Raw genomic sequence first — 22,034 nt, forward strand, 5'->3', positions numbered from 1 at the left:
ATCGTGTTTTAGTCAGTCCTTCTCTTGGATGCGGGAGGACATTGTTAGAATAAATTAATGACCGCACAAGCGAACGAACGGGATGGATCGGACGGACGAACGAGCGAACAAACGAACGAACGAATGGACGGACGAACGGATCGGACGGACGACTGAACGAAAGAACGAACGAGCGAACGGACGGATCAGACGGACGAAGGAATGAGCAAAATATAAATCTAACTTATCAAGAAATCATGCAAATACTTACACCCAAAATACAAGAGAATTACAATGGAAAATTGAAAAGAAACTATATCATATCATATGTTACAATTTATACTTAAAATTGTAAGAGGAAAAACTAAAATGATCATGAACATTCGTTTCCTCTCAATGCGTAGACGTAAGTGCCATCGACGTCAATAACTTAGCAAGTTGTTCCAATCATTTATCGTCCTCGGCCAGAAACTAAAATTATACGTGTCACATGATGCTTGAAGTGGAATAAACTTGAGGGGGTGGGGGGGGGGGGGGGGAGGGAGGGTGCGACGGGTATAAAGATAGGTCTGGTGCTGGACCTAACTTGGAACAGTCACTTCCGCTTGCAATGGTTGATTTATACTATTTATAAAAAAGAGAACATGATTTACAGTCAATGATATAAAACAAGGCCCAGAAGTCTGACCAGGATTTTTTACAATAGCACTGCATAAAGTATTAAACTTCTGGATTTCCTTGAATTTTGTCTTCCTGGAAACTGCTGAGGAGATAACATCATGCTATAAGTTAATACTACTTACTGTGGAAAAAATATAGTAATTAAAATTTCCTCCATATGGTTCCAAACAATAATTGAGCGACCATTCAATATTACAAGTTCCCTGGCCTTTTGCTTTCCTGTGACGGTTAAGGCTTTGAAAAGGGTGGGGTGAAAATCACTTGCCTTCTAAGTTGAAAATCTGGTGGCCAATTTTACAACGTGTGCAAACTTTCGTTGGTTTTCATGAAAATTATAATTGCAGTCGACGGTATTGAAGTTACGTAAGAGTCGGCACTGCGTCATCTCAGAGCTTTTTCACTCTTGTTGATATGATGCAATTCGGTAATGACCTTACTACTTTACTAAATACACTTTGTTTTTTTATAAGAACGTCTAATTTTGGAGCTGAGGTTGAACGTTCTTATATTTTTTTGCGATTTTTGAGACTGAAAACGTTCTCAAGAGGTTCTTACATTGCATGGTATACGCTACATGTATTTCAGTTAATCAATGCGTAAGTGACCAGGAAACCTATCAAAGTGCATTGTCTGCTGAGATATGGTATCAAGAACTGCTGATTATGACAAACCGAGATGTGTGTCACCATTGTTAATGTTATACAAAACATGCCCTTAAGTATTTTGGTTAATCTACATTTGTTACCTTGGTTTTATACACAGATTAGCAAAACAAAAACGTTCTTAATCGACTCTCAGCCAGGGGAATGTTCTTAATACGTTCTTAAAATATTGGTTAATCTCAGCTTCGACGTTCTTATAAAAAGGTTCTTATAAAAAAAAAAACAGAGTGTACATGTGAAATAAAAGGTGTCTTCTAACGGAGGTCCCGTTGATAACCATCAACTGGTTTTTGCTTCATTCTTAAAGGGCCAGTGTCACGTATTTGTAGTTTAAAATATTATAAAATGGACGCTGTAAGATATTTTAAACCGACGTTTCGGCAATGCTGCCTTCTTCAGGGTACAAAACTATACCGTTGAAAAGTTCGTTAAATTTGCTCGCATGCCCAAATTCATAAAAGCGCGCGAGCAAGTAATAAACGAACAATTCACGCAAAACTAAAGTCCTGATTAATTCCACTAGGTCTAACAGTTCCATATTTGAAAATGAACCGCATCTCCTGCTTTTTCCGGTATTCTTGGTTAGCTAGGTCTGCCCTCAAAACTGCAACCTTCAGATCTTCAAGTGCGTGGTTGAAGATCTGAAGGTTTCGGTACGATTAGAGGGCAGGCCTAGCTCCCCCAACTTGAACAGGTTTTTCTTTTTTGCACGAGATCCTTAAGACACATTGTGATCCTTCTCTACCCTTACCCTATTTAAATGGCTTTTTTTGGATACGCCTTTACCCTTTCCTCCTTTACTCGCATTCCAAAAAAAAAAAAGAAAAATAGTGCTTCACAGAGTTACGTCAACAATCAATGTCATTTCTCATAATCACTATAGATTCAGCCTCAAACATTTATGTATTTAAATGTTCGCTTTAATGAAAAATACCGGACTCCAGTACAAGCTTTAAAAGCTGCAATAATGCAGAAATGTTTATTTAGCTTTATAAAAGCTTTTTACTTCAGTCAGTTAAAAAAGAAGACATTTGTCCACATCAGTTTGATGTAGAGACATTGTTCTACAAAGTAGCAATAAGAAATTATTTACAATACAGTAAATACATTATATACAATCAAAGATTAAAAACAGACAGTATCTTCTTAACGACGACAAAAGAACGGAGGGCAAAAAATCCTGACCAAGCTTCTGGATTTCTTTCTTGCTGGAAACTGCTGAGAAGACAGCATATAAGTTAATGGTACTTACTGCAGTAAAGATTAATGAATTGAAATTCCCTCCATGTGGTTTCAAACAATAATTGAGCGAATATTGGATACCGTATTTATTCGATTAACCGCCCACAGTCGAATAAGCGCCCACCCCCCTCCCAACAAAAAGCATTTCTGTACTGGCCCAGCGTGAAGTAAGAGGAGCGTCAGTTGTGTTCAAAAATTGGTTTTAGATACGATAGTCAATGAACTTTTACTTTGTTTTGTCTTGTTGAAGCGAAATAAACTTGTTATCCCTTGTTTTGTCATCCTTTCGCTTGCTGAAAATGTTTCGAAAATAATAAGCGCCCACCCTTATGGGCCTAAAATTAAATAAACGCCCCCAGGGGCCCGTTTCTCGAAAGCCCCGGTAACTTACCGGGCCCGATAAGTGTCTTTGGTGATAAATGTTTCTTAACAGAAGTCAATTTTTGCTAGCTTTGAATACTAAATTTTAAAATCTTTTAATTCTACGAAAACATTGTCCAAGTACCATGTCTGTAATCACTGTGTAATCGGGGAAAACGCATTTAAAAAATAAACTTATCGGGCCCGGTAAGTTACAAGGACTTTCGAGAAACGGGCCCGAGGGTGGTTAATCGAATAAATACGGTATTAAAAGTTCCGCTTTATTAAGGGTGTGGTAAAAGCACATGCATTACAACCTTTTTTAAATCTTGATGGCCAATTTTGCGATGTGTGTGAATTGATTTTAAGTTCACATTTTCAGTCGATTCGACGGTATTAAAGTTACGTAGCAGTCGTACTCTGGGTTTTTTTGCCCTTGTTGATATGCTACACTTCGTACTGACTTACATCTAGTACATCTTATGATGTTAATTCAGTAAGCCTTCCCTAAAATGCTCCATCTTTAAATAAACCGCAGAAGCATGGGTTTACGAAACTAGAAATTTTCTTGTGAGTTATTGTCGAGAAGGCTTGATCGAGTTAATGTTAAAGAAAGACTGCGCTACACTTGGCGTAGAATTTACATTTGTTTCACTCTTACAAACAACGTTCTACAGAGATTGGGCAGGGCGAGCTGTTGTCTTGTATTTATGATCTTAGTTGTTTACGTTCGCTGTTTGACTTTGACATAGCTAAAATATTTCTGGATGAATGGGTGTACTCTCAATACTCACTTCAAGTTCGACGCGAGCTAGAGCTTCGTTTTGTTCGATGAGTTCACTGTAAAAAAGAAAACACAAAACATTATCTCTCAGTCACAAGAGGTTTTTGATTGTGTTTCAAAGCAGTTACAAAATCTCTTTTTGAAAAGCTTTTAGTAATCTATAGAGCTTTTACAACGATCTTGATTCTATAGTAAAAATTACAATGTGATACACCAAACCAATCAGAAAACAGACATCCAATCCTGCGTGAATGGCCAGCGGTTGATCGTTTGCTCATGCGCATTAATGACATGTGCATGGTGCTGTAATCTACAGAGTTTCTTTGTCTGTTTATCAAGGACGGCGCCTACTAATAGCGAAGTGTTTTTGCACGGTTTATCACTATGCGGGAAAAGCAGATCTTGGTAGCGGGTATTGAAATCCAAAAAGAAAATTGGGGGTAACCACGCATTTTTTAGAGATAACTAAGCAACAATTATTCTAAAAAGCAGCAAAATACAAAGCAATGTATGGCGCTTTTTTCCAAATTGAAGCTTTATTATCTCTGAAAAATGCATGGTTACCCCCAATTTTCTTTCTGGATACCAAAATCACTTGCTAAGTTCTGTTTTCTCCGCATAGTTTTAAAGCGCGCAATAATATCCCTGTATTAATAGGCACCACCCATAGGAAACCCGAGTATCTCGAGATGCGCAGAACGTATGCGCAGTAACAATAGTAGGCACCGCCCTTAATTTACGAAAACAGACCACTTTCCGTTTCAATTTTCATCTGCAGTCAACACATTGCTATCTCATACACCGGCTTACTACTTACACCTTACTGCACTTAGTCTAGCGTCCAAAAAATGGTCGATGCTCATTATCTAGCAAATAAAGAAGCCTCGACTGTGCTCTGTTCTATTGCAAAGCACTCAGGAAGCGGCTAGAGCACGAAAGCAGTGTAGGGGGAGACACGAGACGTAGTCGAGTAAGAGTAAGGGTTCCTTTGAAAATCATAGGGACGTTAATAGTATTGTTAGTAATTTTACATATTTGAAAATCTCTTTTTCTCTTTGGCTCTGTCTTTTAGTCGTTAACTTCTTCGGAAACCTCACTTTCAATCACCATGTTATTTGCACTGTTACACACAGGATGGTCTATATCCATTGAAACTAAGAGCTCTTTTTCGTTTTCTAGGTTATATAAGACGTCTGGGTAAAAAAAAAAGTAGTTGATAAGTCCAGGCATTTCACAAACGGGCTGACGGCGTGACACCGTTGCTCCGTGCATCTGTACTCTAATCAAGCAAGCTGTTTCAACCAATCAGCGCTCGCGTTTTATCGCAACTTTATTCTAAATCATTAATGCAATAGTTTACACACAAGTCTCTAAATTGCTAAACTTACTTTTGTTTTTTGGCAAGTTCTTCGTTGGCCTGAAAAAGAAAACACAATGGCTAAGACTAGTGACCTTGACAGGCCAGGAGTGATCATAAATTGAGCATGCGCGTTTCATAATGACGAGTTCGAGGTAATCATAAAGGAACATGTTAAGGACAGAGTTAATACGACCGTGGACCTGCCTCAAAGCTAGGGCTTTTGTGTTTATTTCAAGTGTTTCGGTTTTGTTTTGGTAAGAAATAACTTCAGGAAACGTAAAAGAGCTTTCGCCTGTGCAACAAAGCAGGAGTGATATAAGGCCTGTCAGCTGCCAAAATTTCACCTATCATGGTTGCATATATGCATCATCCTAGCCATTCTCTCACCCCTCGCCTCCCTCAACATTTAGAGTCAAAGAAGTGGTTTAAACAGCAAAGAGATTTGTTCAACAGCATTTAGAGTCAAAGAATAGCTTCAAACAGCAACGAGATTTGGTCAATAGCATTTAGAGTCATAGAATAGCTTCAAACAGCAACGAGATTTGTTCAATAGCATTTAGAGTCAAATGATAGCTTCAAACAGCAACGAGATTTGTTCAATAGTATTTAGAGTCAAAGAACAGCTTCAAACAGCAACGAGATTTCTTTAATAGCATTTAGAGTCAAAGAATAGCTTCAAACAGCGACGAGATTTGTTCAATAGCATTAATTTAGAGTCAAAGAAAAGCTTCAAACAGCAACGAGATTTGTTCAATAGCATTTAAAGTCAAAGAATAGCTTCAAACAGCAACGAGATTTGCTCAGTAACATTCAGAGTCAAAAATAGCTTCAAAAAGCAACAATTCTTTTCTCTCTCACCTGTTTTCGCCATACGGCAAATTCCTCGGCTTTCTTTTGGCCCTCTCTAAATTGTAAAAAAAGATAGTCGGTATAAATGTATGAATACTATGAAGCCATTATAGTATTCGGTTCGAATCCTCAACAATTATTTTCAGTTGGCGCAGGAATGTTCAACATGATTGCAAAGTTGTGATTCTATGGAAAGCTTGTTACTATGGTTACCTTTTAAGCTCCTCAATTTCGTCCTCAAACGACTGCGGAAACAAAAAAAAAAAACAAACAAGAAATTATTCATAAGGAGAAAACTTTTCAAGACTTGTTGATATGGTTTCCTTGTAGAGTGGTTCTTGTGCGCAGAGAGATTTACCCTAGAGTTATTTCAATTTTCTCCCTTGTTAAATTACTTTCACATTTCTTCCTTTCTCACGGTACACTATTTCGTGTTTCTTGAACTTTCTACCGCGTCTGTTCTCTGTGCCCCTCAGACGAGAATGACAGACCTCTTAGCAGACGTATCGTTTTTATTTTATCAATCTATGCTGTTTCTTATTTTTATTTTATTTTAGGGAGCTCACTAAAATACAAGCTAAGACTACTATTACTAACGTTACATATAACAGCAGTGAGAACTAATGTCACTTCGCTTCTCGCTCATTCCATGGTTTAAAGATTGCATTAAAAAATCAAGAAAATCGATCCTTTTAAACTTTTTTGGTTGGAAACAAAAAAGAGCTCTCTTCGCGATAATAAAGGTGCCTTCGTTCAAATACAAAAAAACATTGTTAGTTCTAAAGCGTTAGTTTTGGTAAATTGTCTCAATACTTTTGTCCATGTTTGTAGCTTTGTCGAATAATGTCGCTATTGAGCCTGGAACGTGTATATGTATGAATTGACCTCAGGCAACAAAATGCCGCGTTGCCTCTAAAGGCTGGTTTCCATATGATCGCAGACGATCGCAGACCTTATTGCGATCTGCGATCTGCGATCCGCGATCATATGGAAACCAGCCTTTAGATAGAACATGGTTCTATCTTCTGCGATCGTCTGCGATCACGATCGCAGGATCGCAGACGATCGCAGACCTTATTGCTATCTGCGATCCGCGATCATATGGAAACCAGCCTTAACCGCTGTCGAGGTAACAAAAAAACAAAATATGTAATAGTTTGAATACCTTTCCTATGCCGTCAATCTTTTCTGACATGTCTCTCATTTCGCTATAAAGACAAACACAATATTTAAGTTGATCTTGCACTTAACACGAAGAGATAGAAAGAAAGAGGAATTAAACTTTTTTCTTTTCTCTCATTTACCTTTTCAATTGCTCTCTGAGTTCCTACAAGCAGGATGTAGAAAAAAATAACAATGTTTAGAATGATCCTCAAATCATGTACCAAAGTTTTCATGTTAGCTTAATTTTCACAGTAGCAGACAAAAAAACAAAACAACGTTTTAAAGTTGAACAACAAGGAATTTGTGAGATGGTTCTACTTGAACACTCCAAATGTTAAATATAGGGGGAGAGGATATGATCAACGCAATAGGTTGATTTTGTTTATTTATAGTTCTTGGTTTTAGGAAAAATGGCATGGAAGGAAGGTACACACTGCAATTTAAACTAATTGGAATGGGCATAAACAAATCTTGTTTTCTTTTTCTTTCTTTTTCTTTTTCTTTTATCTTTTTTTTGGCAAAATATTAATTTGGATAATAGATCTTACTTCAAAATGGCTACTTTTTAAATATTCTTTTGTTGGAATTCAAATTAGCTCTTCTTACCTCGTTCTTAAGCTCCAAAATCAAAAGAATGTTTTACCTTGAACGAGGCAAAAAGGGCTAATTTGAATGCAAACAAAAGAATATTAAAATGGAAGCCATTTTGGAATAAGGCTCATGACAAATTAGAGTTGGAAGTGCTTACAGGTAACTGGCGTTAGGAGAGGTTGAGGAGGGGGTGTGGGGGTTGGGCAAAGTCACCGTTGGTCGTTTGGGATTTAGTTCTTGCAAATTGCCAGACAGTCGTTATTTGGCTTGTCACACAACGCTGCTCCACGAAAGCAACATGGCGTGACAAGCCACATAACGGCTGTCGCGTATTATTCTTTGTTGACAAGTTGTAAAACATGACAGTTAAGCAAAACCGAGGCACACCCAATGAAAACGAGCGAGAATATGACGTTGTTTAGAAAGTTACGGGTTTATTTTGTAGATTGTTTACTTGTTTTGCGGATGTTTTGTTGGTATGTTTGTTTGTTTGTTTGTTTCTGTTCCTCTTTCTATCAACTTTAATCCAGCAATAAAAAAAAATAAAAAAATAAGTAAATAACCTTCTTTTACCCTCGGCAGTGTTTATAGCACAAGTGCTAGTGGGGCCGGGCATTAAACTTCATAAAGAAATAATACAAATTGAAAATAACATGGTTAAAAATCCCAACTGGCAGGAGGCAGACCAGCTGGCTATTTGCAAGCGCGGCCGAGGAGTTGAACTTGGGGCTATCGAGAAACAACTCCAGCTAGCGGTCAGAGCGGGACTTGAACCCGGGACCTCCGGATTTCAAGTTCGGCGCCCTAACCACTCGACCACGCTGCCTCGCAATCGCAAACGTTGAGATATGTATAACGTATGCTTTTTCCTTAGCCTTCGCTCTAGTTTATACAACAGCTTGTGTAAGCTTGTGTAGCCATATTACCTCCACTCTCCTCTTCTCCTCATCCAAAGCCGCAATCGCCTAAAACAAACACGAAAAGTCATTTAACGAAATAAGGTAAACGTTTCTTCACCGAATCACCTTAACCAAGCATTTATTATCTCTTTTTTAACATTTAAGCTAAATTTCATTGTAATGTTTGTACTCATGTCCAGTTATCACCACACTTAGCGTTTTTAACATTAGTAATTCCAGCAGTCCGCTGGAAATATTCCGCATATAAACCTAGTAAATAATATATTTTGCCACGAGCGGTCTATTTCAGTTGGTTCAACATCCGCTCGGTGGCAGAAAGCCGCTAGTTTGCCTTGCTCAAGAAAAATTGAGCTCACTTTTCTTTCAACATGAAAACGTTTTCAAAACTTTTGGAACGTTTTTGGCATCGTTTTTGTTCACAGAGCACACCAGTAAAAGTAATTGTAACGTTAGAGGTGATTTATACCAACCTGTGCTTGTTCTTTCTGAAGTTCGCTCTTTAAATCCTCTAGTTCCCTACACGAAAATAGAGCAATTAATCAAGACTATTGTCCAGTAAACAATAAAGTTCAAAACGCGGATCTCAAACAAGCAGTAAAACCATTGACGGTATCGGTACCGTTAATCGCCATATTTGTATAACCCACAGCGCCCTCAGAATGATTACACGAAAAAAATAACAGTGCATTTCTTGTCCAGTAACAAATAGCACCCGGAGTGGTTTTGTATTTCGTTTTACGGGGTCTTTTAGAACTTTTGTCATATTTGTATGCCGCCTCATTGTTGTCACCTGTTAAATAAGCTACGCCTAATTTTCTTAATTTTTTGAAGAGCCTGTAGCTTGTATAAGCCCCAATAGTTTCTCTATGGGCATCCTCGCCATATGTTCCTCTCTCTTTTGTTATTTTTTTATCTTTTAGACTTTAATATATATTTATCTTGTAACAACGTGCAACAAAATAATGGCAAAAAAAAAAAATAAATAAAAATAAAATAAACTGAAACTTAAACTGAAACCTGATAAGTCACCGTTATTCGCGTATTTTCGGATGCTTTGCGCTAATCTCTCCATCTAGCGCCGCGCAGGTTTTTTGGTCCAGGTATTTTAAATATATCTACGCGTGTGTACAAAAATTTACACTCACTTTGCTTTCACATCTTCATAGTCTGCTTCGGACTCTTCTCCTTTGGACAGCTAAATGGAACGAAATAAAATAAGGTGAAACCATCCACTTAACCAATCAATCACTCACTCAATCAATCAATCAATCAATCAATCAATCAATCAATTAGTCAATCAATCAATAAATCAATCAATCAGTCAGTCATTCATTCATTCATTCATTCATTCCATCGATCAATCAATCACCAATCACTTAGTCAATCAATTAATCAATCAATCAATCAATCAATCAATCAATCCTTCATCAATCAATTTATCAATTCATGGATATTTAATAATTATTCCACGAGCGCGAGTTGGATGTGAGATGATAGATGACGGTCCAAGTTGGCTATAATCATCTCATATCCAACAAGCGAGAGTGGAACAACTATTTTATTAAAAACAATCAAGAAATATTGCAAATCTTGCTGATTTCGCTTTGCAAGAACAAGCAGAAGGCTATTTAATGCCCGCTTTTTCTCGGTCATGAGATAATGGCTCATACATCATGGTCACTTAGCCAATCAAATCCCTGGAATTGCATTCTACAATGATCCGGTTTTTAATAAAATGATGTATAGCAATGGGTGGATACCTTGATTTAAAACCTTTTCCCTCTTTATCCTCTTTATATTTAAGTTTAAGTTTAATAATACTTTTTCATGCTAATACAAGTAAATTAAAATACAAAAAAAAAGTGCATGACTGGTTGGCACAAGGAGATTTGAAACTGAGGTAAGCTAATTCTGGAGGATTTGGCTCATGCTATTTGTGGTTCAAGTGCTTATTGGTGCCAAAGTTTGTATAAACCCACCTGTTGTTTATATTCCTTAATGTCGCTTTTCATTTGTTTTATTTGACTACAGGGAAAAAGAAAGAAAAGTAATCGACAAAGAGTTTTAGACATGGTAGTTGGAAAATCGTTAGTTAGGCAATCTAATAAACAAAAGTAAAATGGAGATAATGCAGTCAACTGATCAAAATACGACGGAATTACTAATGCCCTGTTCACACTTATACAATTCAAAAGTACTCGTTTATAAGAGCTTTCTTTTTCGCTGGAAACGGAACAAAAGTTCTGTAGCCAGACAACATTTTTGAGATGCTTTTCCTGTTCCTTCAGGGAATGCTTTTTAAGTAAGCAAAAATTGTTTTAGATCTTGAGAACTTATTATTTTTTTTTTTAGATCGTCTAGTGTTTTGATATGAATCCAGCACCCCTCCTCCCCCCCAACCTCACCCCAGCCCAGATCTCCGCAAAAAGAAACAAAGAATTACAACAACAATACAAGCAATCCTTTCAAACGATAGCAGGAACTTAGTGGCAAATTTTCAATATCACTAGAGCAATCGTTGTTAAAAGTTTCCATTCGCTGGTTACACGGCCCTATACGTTCTCAAGAGTTCGTTTTTTGGCTGAATCGAAGGAAAGGAACGAGCATGCGTTCGATTAAGTCGGAGACTCCGTTTTAATCTTCTTCCATGCGAGCGGCAATATGAGCATTCCATCTTATGAACTAGTCACTCATACTTTCCTGTGCGTAGAGCTTTGGATCCACTTTTAAAGTAAATTCGAGATTTAAACCTACCAGAATCTATTACTGTAGTTCGATATGCTTACCTTTCCAGTTGAGTTTTGGTTTCTAACTCAGTCTGTTGAACGAACAAAATAATGATAAGAATGAAGAAAGAAGAAAACAAAATTATGGGAAGTACTGACGGTACATTGTCAGATAGCAGTATTGCAATGAAGGATTTTTGTCGAGGAGGAAATACAAACTTCAAAAATTAAGCCGCTATATTTGAAAAAAAAAACCTTTTTTTTGTTCCCATTGCAGAACGCAGTAGACACAATTGACCCAAAGATTATTTTCCCCTCAAACTTGACAAGGAAGGTCGGATTCGTATCTTTAAATCCAAGGAACATTATTACTTTGGAGCAAAAGAGAGCGAAAACTTTAAAATCAGTTAAAATAATTCAACAAATTAACCTGGAAAGTCTGATTCATTTCATCTGCAGAGGCCTTAAGCTTGTCTCTCTGTAATCGAAAATAAGATACATGAGTCAGAATATTGGCTTCAGAACGATTTTGAAATGAGTGTTGTAAAACAAAACCCAATAGCACGGTGGCTTGGCTGGCCAACGCCCCCATATATCAACACTTTGTGTACCCACTTGAGCAATGAAGGCAAAATATAATATAATTATAACAATGTAATTTTTAGCGTAAATGAGACCATCTTTAAAGGAGAAGTATCATGGGGTTTTGGTATCTTTAGTTAAAAATGATGAAATAAGACCTTCAAACTGCTGCCAAATAATTCCAGAATGACGAGAGGAAAGAAATCAACTCAATTCTTAAGAGGAACAACTCCTGATCTGTTCTAGCGCATTTTGGAAACAAAAAAAACCCGAAAACTTGAAAAACATTAGCCTAATATTTTTTAAGTCAATCCATTCCGACCTACTCTGTCTCTGGCCAGGGGCACTAATCGACAGTTTTTTTGCATTGGGGTGATAATTTATAACAAAACTAGACAATTATTTTATTATTATTCTTTTTTTTGTTTCTGTTGTCAGACAAACATTATTGGGTTTTGAAATGACATCAAATTTTCGTGATATTTCATTCCTTGCTGAAAGTCTGGTGAAATTACTATAGAAGCGAATTCTAACAATTTTCTTCTAGTTTTTCCATCAAACTTTCAACAGCCCTGCAGATAAAATACTTTCGTTTATATTAAATGCAATTCTGCGTGCGTGTCACTATCGTTTCCTCAAAGTTGTTCTGTTTTTCTAAATTGTCAAATCGTTACCCTCCAAAAGAATCTTTGTCCGAATAGATAACATCTGTCTGTAAATAAACGCGCCATCATTCATTCATTCATTCATTCATTCATTCATTCATTCATTCATTCATTCATTCATTCATTCATTCATTCATTCATTCATTCATTCATTCATTCATTCATTCATTCATTCGGCTCTTTGCAAATGAGCATTAATACGACCATTCTTTAGTCTTCTTTCTTGCTGAAAGTTTGAACAAACACCTGGAAGGGTATTCTAAAAAAATATTTTTATTTTTTCAGCAAACTTTCAACATACCAGCACATAAAAAGGTTTTAATTTGTTTTAACATTAAATGCAAGTGTGTGTGGTCACTATCTTTTCCTCAAAGTTGTTAAGTTTTTCTCAACTGTTTTCCTCCGAATGAAATCGTTCTCCAAACAGGTAACATGTGTTTGTAGATAAATTCCCATCACTTTTTTGGAGGCGAATATTAAAATTTCCATCACTTTTTTTTGGAAATATTTAGATACTCGCACTTTGCAAAACTCAGATTAACAAATAGGCCTCTTAACTCAAGATATTTCCTGGTCTACCCTAGGTAGGCCAGGATATATCATGAGTTAAGAGGCTTTGGTAAAACTGGCTAAGCTGGCCCCTGATTTTTTGAATTGGACGTTATTCACGATAGGTCGATTATGAGAAAGAAATTAAAAAACTAAACAGCACATTTAAGCGTAAATTAGATCATCCTTACCTCTTTCTTCTTTTCCTCCAATTCTTTTCTCAAGCGCCCAAGGGTACTGCAGATAAACAGAAATGTTTCCTTCAAGGGACAGGTTCACGGTTCTGCGCATGTCCATGAATCAAAATACTTTTTCGCCTTCGCTCGCTCTGACCCAAGCCTGTTTAATTTAATTCGTTGTTCATGAACCATTCGGAAGGGAATAGGTTACTCGGTGGTAATTTTTTCATATGATTGCTTTATTTCGCATGCAAATAACTGTAAAGACATCAACCATGGAATAAATCTTACGGGTCAACGCTAAATTCAATATCGACAATATGAGTACAATCCACTAGCATTTTCTGTGAATTCTGGTCATCAGTCATTTTGCTTGGACTAATTATAGAATGTGATTACTGAAGTACATGTGAGTGGGATTTTTAAGGCCATAAAGTTGATAAAAATAGAAAAAAAGCATTTAGATTCATGCGCATGCGCTGAAATGCGAGCCCCTCCCTTCAATAAAGTGCCTTTTAACGGTAACTGTACTATTGAAAACAAAAACCATTTCGCAACGCTTGAAAAATTCGTTATCGCTCTTCTGCAATCATTCGAAAATGCACGCTGAGCTGACGTTTGTCACAAAGTAATAAAAGTAACGAGATAATGGAACTGGGATTAATTAAAATTTTTTTTCCTTTTGCTCAGGTTAATAAAATCCACACAACATAATATTTTCAGTTTGCGAATTTAAACTTCTAGAGCTAATGGAACTAATGTAACATACATACCTCTTCAGCTCATTTTCCCTCTGCAATAAAGTAAGAGTTAAATTAGTTATGGACTGAGTTCCGTCAAATCTCAAACCTTCATGGTAAAGCTTTGAACACTTTTGAACTTTATAACACTTTTACTAGTAATAATGAGGGCACTGATGATGATGATGATGATGATGATAATAATGATAGATGATGATGATGATGATAATGATGATGATGATGATGATGATGATGATAGTGATGATGATGATGGTGATGATGATGATAATGATGATGATGATGATGATGATGATGATGATGATGATGATGATGATAACGACGACGATTACGGCGTGGTCAAGTGATGATCATGGAGGATGATGATTAGGATGACAATCACATAAAGTGATGATGACGATGATGATGATCATGATTGATAGGCTGAGTTGGCTGTCGGTAATGGTGATGGTTGTGATCAAAAAGAGAATACTTTTTGTATCGTGTTAAATCACAAGAGAGTTTGGTTTTTCGAGAGGCAGAAAGGGCCTTCAGATCTGTTGTTAAAAGCTAAGGAAATTACCTCTTTCTGATCAACAGTGTTTTCTTCACCTTTAAGCTCAAGAAGTGTACTAGAAAGAAACACAAAGTAGCACAATAACACTTGACATTTTTTAAAGGATAATAACACACCATAACTGGCCCCGTCCTGTTATCTCTCTCTAAGTTACCGCCATATTATTTTTTAAGTTTTGTTTTATTATTACAGTAAACTCTCACCTGTGCAAATCACTGTTTTTATCTTGTTGCATTCTGATATCATCCTGTTGAGAGATGACAGATCGACGCAGTTCCCACATGCAATGTGCAAATGTACCGAAATTTTCTAATGATAAGAGATGTAGAGACGTAGATTTACGTTTTAAAGTGTAATATATTTCGGCTGGCCAAACCAGCCTTCTTCAGATACCTGGTTTGGCCAGCCGAAATACAGTACTCAGTAAAACATACGTTGTCTCGGTCTCTTCTTCTCTTATCATTTGTATTTGTTAAGCTGATCAGATCAACAGTTGATCCAACGTAATTACCAGCAGGATTATCGTCCACGGTTGTTGCTTAGACATTACTGAAATTTACTGAATTCCATCTCACATAGTCTTCCTCTTCCCCCTGTTCCCACCCTTGTCCAACACACCGTTCTCTCTCCACTTCACCTTTTCGCCCATTTTACATCTCCTAATTTCTAATTTTCCACGTTTTAACCTGTTTCCACCTTTTTCCCATTTATCATCATCTGTATCTAAAGTTCTTGTCTTTTGCAGCTGTAGGTTGTTCCTGCCTAAGGCCAAGAGAAATGCTACAAGTGCAAAGGAAAGAGCTTAGGCTGCACGCTGTAGCGAGGTTTAAAACAAGGATATTTAAAGGGGAAGTATCACGCGAATTTGATGTCATTTCAAAACCCAATAATGTTTGTCTGTCAACAGAAACAAAAAAAATAGTAATAATTGTCTAATTTTGTCATAAATTATGGCCCCAGTGCAATAAAACTTTTAATTAGTGCCTCAAGCCAGAGACAGAATAGGATTGAAACTTAAAGGCTAATGAACTTAGCAAGTGCCCTTGGTATCCAAGAAGAAAATCGGGGGTAGCCACGCATTTTTTAGAGATAATTAACAAACAATTATTCTAAAAAACAGTAAAATACAAAGCAATGTATGGCGTATTATTTCAAAATTGGAGCTTTAATATTTAGGCACCACCCATAGGAAACTCGAGTTTCTCGAGATGTGCAGAACGTATACGCAGTAACAAAAGTAGAAACCAGTGATACACTGTGTTTGCAAGGAATAATCTAAAAAATGAGCAAGGCTGATTTCACGGTCAGGGAAGTATATACTTCCCTGACTGTGAAATCAGCCTTGCTCATTTTTTAGATTATTTGCTTAACAAAAGTAGGCATCATCCATAACGGCGGGTGCTTCCTATTCTGTTCGTAGAGTAGGCAAACACTGGGAGTAAAATAGTTATTTTGCTTCCTTGCTTTTTACTTTACATCTCCTAGTTTTAAAATCCCCCCCCCCCCCCTCCCCTCCAAAGCCCAAGTTACCCACTCAAGAAAATTAAGGCATGGGTATCTAGTTATTTACTCAAAAAAGCAAGGGGGTGGTCAATCTTCTGAAGATTTAGCCGTAACGTCGTAAGACTTTGTCAGCATAATATGCTTACAAATGCCAACATCTTGACATACACAACTTATGTAAATTAGGTCACGTGACCTTTTACGGATGCAAAGTTCAAGAAAACTTTTGAGCAAAAATGGCACCACTTTTTATTGCCTCCTGAGGGCTGCCTGTAGTTTTAAAACTTTACCCACTGTTAGGTACTTCATTTCTGTGCCCGGGCCTTTTTAAACATTCCCTCATTTTTTAAAATAAACGGCTAATTTTACTTTGGAGGGACTGAACACTAGTAAAAATCCCGTTTAGTTTCAAAATTAAAGAAAAATTAAAAAAGCCCGAGCACAGAAATGAAGTGCCTAACAGTGGCAAAGTTTTAAAACTACTGGCAGCCTTCAGGAGGCAATAAAAAGTGGTGCCATTTTTGCTCAAATGTTTTCATAAATGTTGCGGCCGCAACAGGTCACGTGACCTAATTTGCATAAGTTGTGTAGGTCAATATGTTGAAATTTGTAAGCATATTATGTTGCCAAAGTCTTAAGACGTTACGGCTAAATGTTCAGAAGATTGACCACCCCCTTGCTTTTTTGAGTAAGTAACTAGAGACCCATTAATTTTCTTGAGCAGCTCACATAGGTCTTTCTCCTAGTCCTCGTTTGAGTGATTTATTTTTTTTATTTATTTGTTTATTTATTTTAAAGGGGCAATGTCATCAATATTTAGTGTATCTTTGAGTAGCAAAATCGATCGAAATGTTAAAATAACTTTACGAGTATACTTGAGCTAGTATTTACTATCTTTTGCTACGGATGGCTTGAATGTAAATGGCTACAGTTCTTCCTGTGTATTTTGGAGACATTGCTAAAACCTTATTTGTAGTTTGTTCTTCATTCGGGAAGTCAGTTATTATTTTTGTCCCGGTGCTCTGTGAACAATTTCATGTCAGAGAAAAGGTTCTATGTTAAACATTTGAGTAGCTTAGATCAAAATACAGCAAAATCTCCGAGACAGGGTCCCTTTAAATAGGAAAAACAATGACTCTTATTCCAATAAATCACAAACCTGAGCCTTCTCCTTTGCGGTCTGCATTCGTTTCCTGGCTTCAGTCAACTGCTTGTATTGCATACTGTAGCAAAACGAAAAAGTAACAAGTGTTTTAAATGCTAGTTGCAGCTGCTTTCTATTCTGTCCGTCGAGTAACAAACACTGATAGCAGAGAATTTTCTTTGTTTTAATTCCAAACTGTCGGGAATCTGACGGCAGAGAAACAGCCATTTTTTAAAAAAACGCACAACAAGTTTAAGTTTGTAAAACATGTTTCGACATTCTTATGTCATCTTCAGTTACAATAGTTCGTTGTCATTTGAATTTTTTATTTTACAATACCGTTAAATGTAATTCATTCATTCATTCATTCATTCATTCATTCATTCATTCATTCATTCATTCATTCATTCATTCATTCATTCATTCATTCATTCATTCATTCATTCATTCATTCATTCACTCACTCATTCATTCATTCATTCATTCATTCATTCATTCGTTCGTTCGTTCGTTCGTTCATTGATTTATCTATTTATTTATTTATTTCTGATAACGAAGGTTTTAGAAAAACAATTGAAAATGATGACATGGTGTTGTGGAAACGTCATTCGAATTTTTTATCGCTGATTTTTAATCTCGATTTATTTATTTATTTAACACGGCTGCATGAACACTTCTGCTATTCAAGAATGTTTGGAAACAGAATTGTGCAGTTTTGGAAAGCTCGAACAAAATATTGGAAAATAATTCTGTTTTGTTATTTCGCTCTTAAGTGAATTATCCAGTCGGACTTATTTCCTCTCCTAAAGGAAAACAAACGAGCTCAGAATTTTGTATTTTGAACCAACTTACTGAACAAGGGCAAATTACACTTAATCGGCCTGATTAGTATACGCGTAGGGTGATTTGCGTGGGTCAATTTGCGCACTGATCAAAATTTTTATTTCTGTTGGTTGGTATAGCGGCGCGAGGTGGTATAGCGCTAAAGGTGCATATTGGAAACGCTTTGTGAAGGCAGAGAGGTGTATTTGCCGTTTGCACTTGCTAGTACATAGTCCGTTGGACAGATATATAAAAATCGTATTGTACTTTTATTTAAAATGTATTAAAACCACAATAGCTTACTCAGTTTCTCTTGTCACCATTTTAAGATGTTCTTCCTTGGACCTCAATTTTTCTTGTAGCTTCTAAAACAAAAAGAGAAACAGTTACATAATGACATACAATTAATGGTGGAAATCAGCGAAAAAGTCGCGCGACATTTCTGATTTTTAAGCTTGACTATGGTGCCTTGATAATATCGAAACGAAGGTCTACTTTTTCGCTGTTTCGTCAGGTATTTTATCTCAAAACGAACAAAGAACAGAAAAATCAATCAATCAATAAATAAACACTACACTATATACTATACTAATTAGACTTATGTCTCACTTTTAATTTCATACAGCTACACCTCTCTGTTTAGTTCTGATTTCAACTATACTTCACAAACAAAAAAAGCTGGAGACGGACTCGAAGACCCTTTAGTGACTTCAGTCCCCAGACTCTGAGCTATTCACAATATGGGTTCTCTCTTTATTTATTTATTTGTTTATTTATTTTGCCATAGTTCATGTAACTGAGTACAAGAGCTGTCTCCAAAATTTCGCAAAGAATAATGAGCCTTGCTACCTCTTTTTTAGTAGATATTAAGAATTTCTTACTGAAGTAACAGTAAAGTTTTCGAGCAGAACGTTCTTAAATCTCCTTATAAAAATTTCTGAATCTCTTTGAGCATTTCAGTCTCACATTTCCTTCTTCAAACACTTTAAATGGAATTTCCTTCAGCGTCGCATTCATTGCTCTTACATGTTAGATTGCTTTTCAATATACCACAATGTACTTACTTCGTTTTCTTCTTGAATATAACTGAACTTCTTCGTCATATCAAATACATTGTTTCGATTTCTTCGACCTAAAATGAAAGCAGATTTTATTGCTTACTGAGTGCCACAATGGACCGTCTTCAAAAAATTCTTTTCGATACTAACTACACGATATCGGTGTAAGGCAATATCGATACGATGTGTTCGATATCAACGATACTGGTGTGCATTTCTCTAAGCTCTTTTAAGCTCTTAGAACTTTTTTTATTCTTAGAAGAACTAGGTTTTTAATAATTTTGTAAGGTTAAGCTTTGAAAGCGTTCCAAGATTGTAGAACACAGTGGGCTTTATTCTTTGTTTATTCACTGCGTTTGTCTTATCAACATTTTCTGAAGACTCGGAGTGAATCTCCGTTATGACGTCAATCTAAATGACATTTGAAATTCGATGCGCGCGACTCTTCTAAAGTTCCACACATTCTTAGAATGACGTAATAAAAGGATTTTTTAACTTCTAGCGTAACCATAGCAGGCGTAAAAAATAAACATTTGAAAACAACTAAAAACTGTTTGGCGGTGACCTTTCGATAATTGTGTACCACTCTGTAAAAACTATATCTTTTAACGTTCTTACACTGGTGTTTATCTTAAAGGATGGGGAAACTGTCATATTATTTTTTGACAGGAAGCCAAAAACAAAAAAAAAAGAGTTCCATTAGTTTAGTTCTTTTGGTTTTATCAGGAAACAAGTTATGAACGCATTGGGTTGTTACTATAATTTTTAAAAATAACGCCACAGGAACAGTCGTTTTGGAAATCTCGTCTCCGGAAAATCCGGAAAATAGTTAGGCGGTGAACATGGCAGCGATCGGAATAATACATTAGGAACGGGTGATTAAAAAAAACTGCAAAATGAATCATAGCGAAAGTTGGGAAGTCTTAACGATATTACCACTAAAAATGCGTGCTTTCTTACCTGACGGACGGCCAGATGCCATCTTTTTTCGCTTCTTGCTTGTCGCTTTTTAAATATCACGTTTTCAACCACTGAGTAGCTTTTCCAAACGTTTTCCAAAAACTCCGACTAAATTTACCTTTATGACGTAGCGTAATTATAAATGCGCGCGTCAAGTTGCTAGGGCGAAACAGCGTTATTTTGGGTCAGCAGTCATTTGATTGAAGAAACCAACCGAAACAGAACACAAGCAGCTGTTTACAGCTGTTTTGACAAAGGTTGTCCAAATAAAAAAAAAAAAAAAAAAAAAAAAAGCGTAAAAGTGTGCGCGACAATACCGAAAGGTAGTCTGGAAAATACCCAATACATTTAAATAAAAGCTCAGAATCCATTTTGCCCGCCATCTCAAATCTTCGCTGTACGGTCGAGGCATTATCTATAGATTCTGAACTTTTATTAAAATTTATTAGGTATTTCCCAGACTACCTGACCTTTCGGCAATTGTCGCGTACGCTTTTACGCTTTTTTTGGACAACCTTTCTCGAAACAGCTGTTTTCATGTCACTAATGATGTGCTCCAGAAATTTCACTATTTGAATTAAGGGGGGACTTAACCTAAATTTGAATGAAATTTGAAGTGGTTTTAAGAAGGGATATATAAGAAAGAAAATGATTTTTGGAACACTAACAGACAGTTGATACCCACGCAAGAGCACCCCAGGTTGCTAGTGGACTAACTTGGTATCCGTCTATTAATTAACTACAAATTCTTATTTCAAAACTTCACTAATTCTTCAATATTTCTTATTGCTCTTAATTTAACCAATCCTTCTAGAAAAACTATCTCCTCCCAAATGTACCAAAAACTCACCCCAAAATTCACAAAGCACCCCACAACATAGATTTACGGGATGAACATAGGGTTTTTGGATCGCTTGAAACGTGAACGAGATATTTCCATTAAAGCCATGTAAAGTGCGGTAAAATGGCATTTACGTTAAGTCCCCCCTTAAAGACAATCTGCTTAATTTCTCTCAGATAAAGTCAAATTACACCCAGAGTGCAGAGGTTTTGTAGTTTTTGCCGTCTTTTCTCCCTGTTTATTGCGTAAACAAAGTCTGTCAAAATGGTCTGGCAAGTGAGCAGTTGGCCTTTTTTATACCAGAGGAGGACGCATTTTCCGTCCGGACGAACTTGGGCAAACATTTGTTGTTCGTCTGGTTATGTGTCACTAGTATAAAGACTTGGGGCGGTAAAAATACAGAGCAAAAAACCTTCAATCACTGGTTGGCATAAAAGAAAACGCTGTTCATAAAGGACGCAATGTCTTATAAGAGACAACGTGTCACATCATCGCACACTTTCTCGCTTCTTAATATATTGGAGAGTACGCTATCTGTACGGCCTGAAGCAATGTATTTTGACAGGCTCTCGCGTTCTCTCCTTATAAACAAAGTTTTATGCCAACGAGTGATTTAAGTTTTTCTTATTTCAACATTAAATATTTCTCTCTCCGTTCTAAGAAACTTATTTCAGGTTCCGGATTCCGGATTCCGGATTCCGGATTCTGGATTCCGGATTCCAGATTCCGGATTTTGGTAAACCTCTCCAGGACGAGGTTACAGTGCACAAGGACAAAAATAATGTATTTCTCTGCCATTGTCCTTCAGAGTACATGTACTTCTTCCAAGATCACCACGTCTTCAACGGGTAACTCCTCTTAAGTTTGGAGATCACAGAAAGCTAAATCAGGTCCTTTGAAAGGCCGCGAAACGCTGGCCGGCTCTGAAAGAGTAAAAACGCCGCCATGGTACCTTCAAACTGACCGATCGGTGATTCGCGGAACATGGCCCCATTTTAAAGGAATACATGATGTGAGTTAACATTCTGACTCTTTATATTAATTAACCTTAATCCGTACTCAGCGAGTAGAGCTCTATGTCTTCGATCTTCCTAGAAAT

General features: G+C 36.7%; 2 protein-coding genes across 2 annotated transcripts in view; both read right to left on the minus strand.

Annotated features, from left to right (window-relative positions):
• The window catches only part of LOC146466340 (uncharacterized), a 119,739-nt gene that overhangs the window by 55,539 nt on the left and 42,166 nt on the right, over positions 1–22,034 (minus strand). The window contains exons 5-18 of the mRNA XM_085127536.1: positions 13,306–13,351; positions 11,749–11,796; positions 11,379–11,410; positions 10,572–10,617; positions 9,738–9,787; positions 9,063–9,108; positions 8,599–8,637; positions 7,222–7,244; positions 7,083–7,125; positions 6,131–6,162; positions 5,927–5,972; positions 5,097–5,125; positions 3,719–3,764; positions 2,329–2,540 (exon numbers count right to left, since the gene is read on the minus strand). Of these exons, the coding sequence (XP_084983662.1) occupies positions 2,469–2,540; positions 3,719–3,764; positions 5,097–5,125; positions 5,927–5,972; positions 6,131–6,162; positions 7,083–7,125; positions 7,222–7,244; positions 8,599–8,637; positions 9,063–9,108; positions 9,738–9,787; positions 10,572–10,617; positions 11,379–11,410; positions 11,749–11,796; positions 13,306–13,351 (598 nt within the window). The 3' untranslated portion in view covers positions 2,329–2,468. The remainder of the gene's footprint in view (positions 1–2,328; positions 2,541–3,718; positions 3,765–5,096; positions 5,126–5,926; positions 5,973–6,130; positions 6,163–7,082; positions 7,126–7,221; positions 7,245–8,598; positions 8,638–9,062; positions 9,109–9,737; positions 9,788–10,571; positions 10,618–11,378; positions 11,411–11,748; positions 11,797–13,305; positions 13,352–22,034) is intronic.
• On the minus strand, positions 13,533–20,201 carry LOC146466342 (uncharacterized). The gene is made up of 8 exons (XM_085127524.1): positions 20,095–20,201; positions 19,141–19,208; positions 18,380–18,441; positions 17,270–17,333; positions 14,811–14,854; positions 14,614–14,662; positions 14,067–14,086; positions 13,533–13,551 (listed from the first exon to the last, which is right to left on the minus strand). Exons 1-8 carry the CDS (start codon positions 20,114–20,116, stop codon positions 13,533–13,535), a joined length of 348 nt encoding a protein of 115 aa, XP_084983650.1. The 5' UTR covers positions 20,117–20,201.

The sequence above is a fragment of the Pavona decussata genome, unplaced genomic scaffold (genome assembly GCF_977016875.1).
Source record: "Pavona decussata unplaced genomic scaffold, jaPavDecu1.1 SCAFFOLD_145, whole genome shotgun sequence".
In the NCBI taxonomy this organism is placed as follows: domain Eukaryota; kingdom Metazoa; phylum Cnidaria; class Anthozoa; order Scleractinia; family Agariciidae; genus Pavona; species Pavona decussata.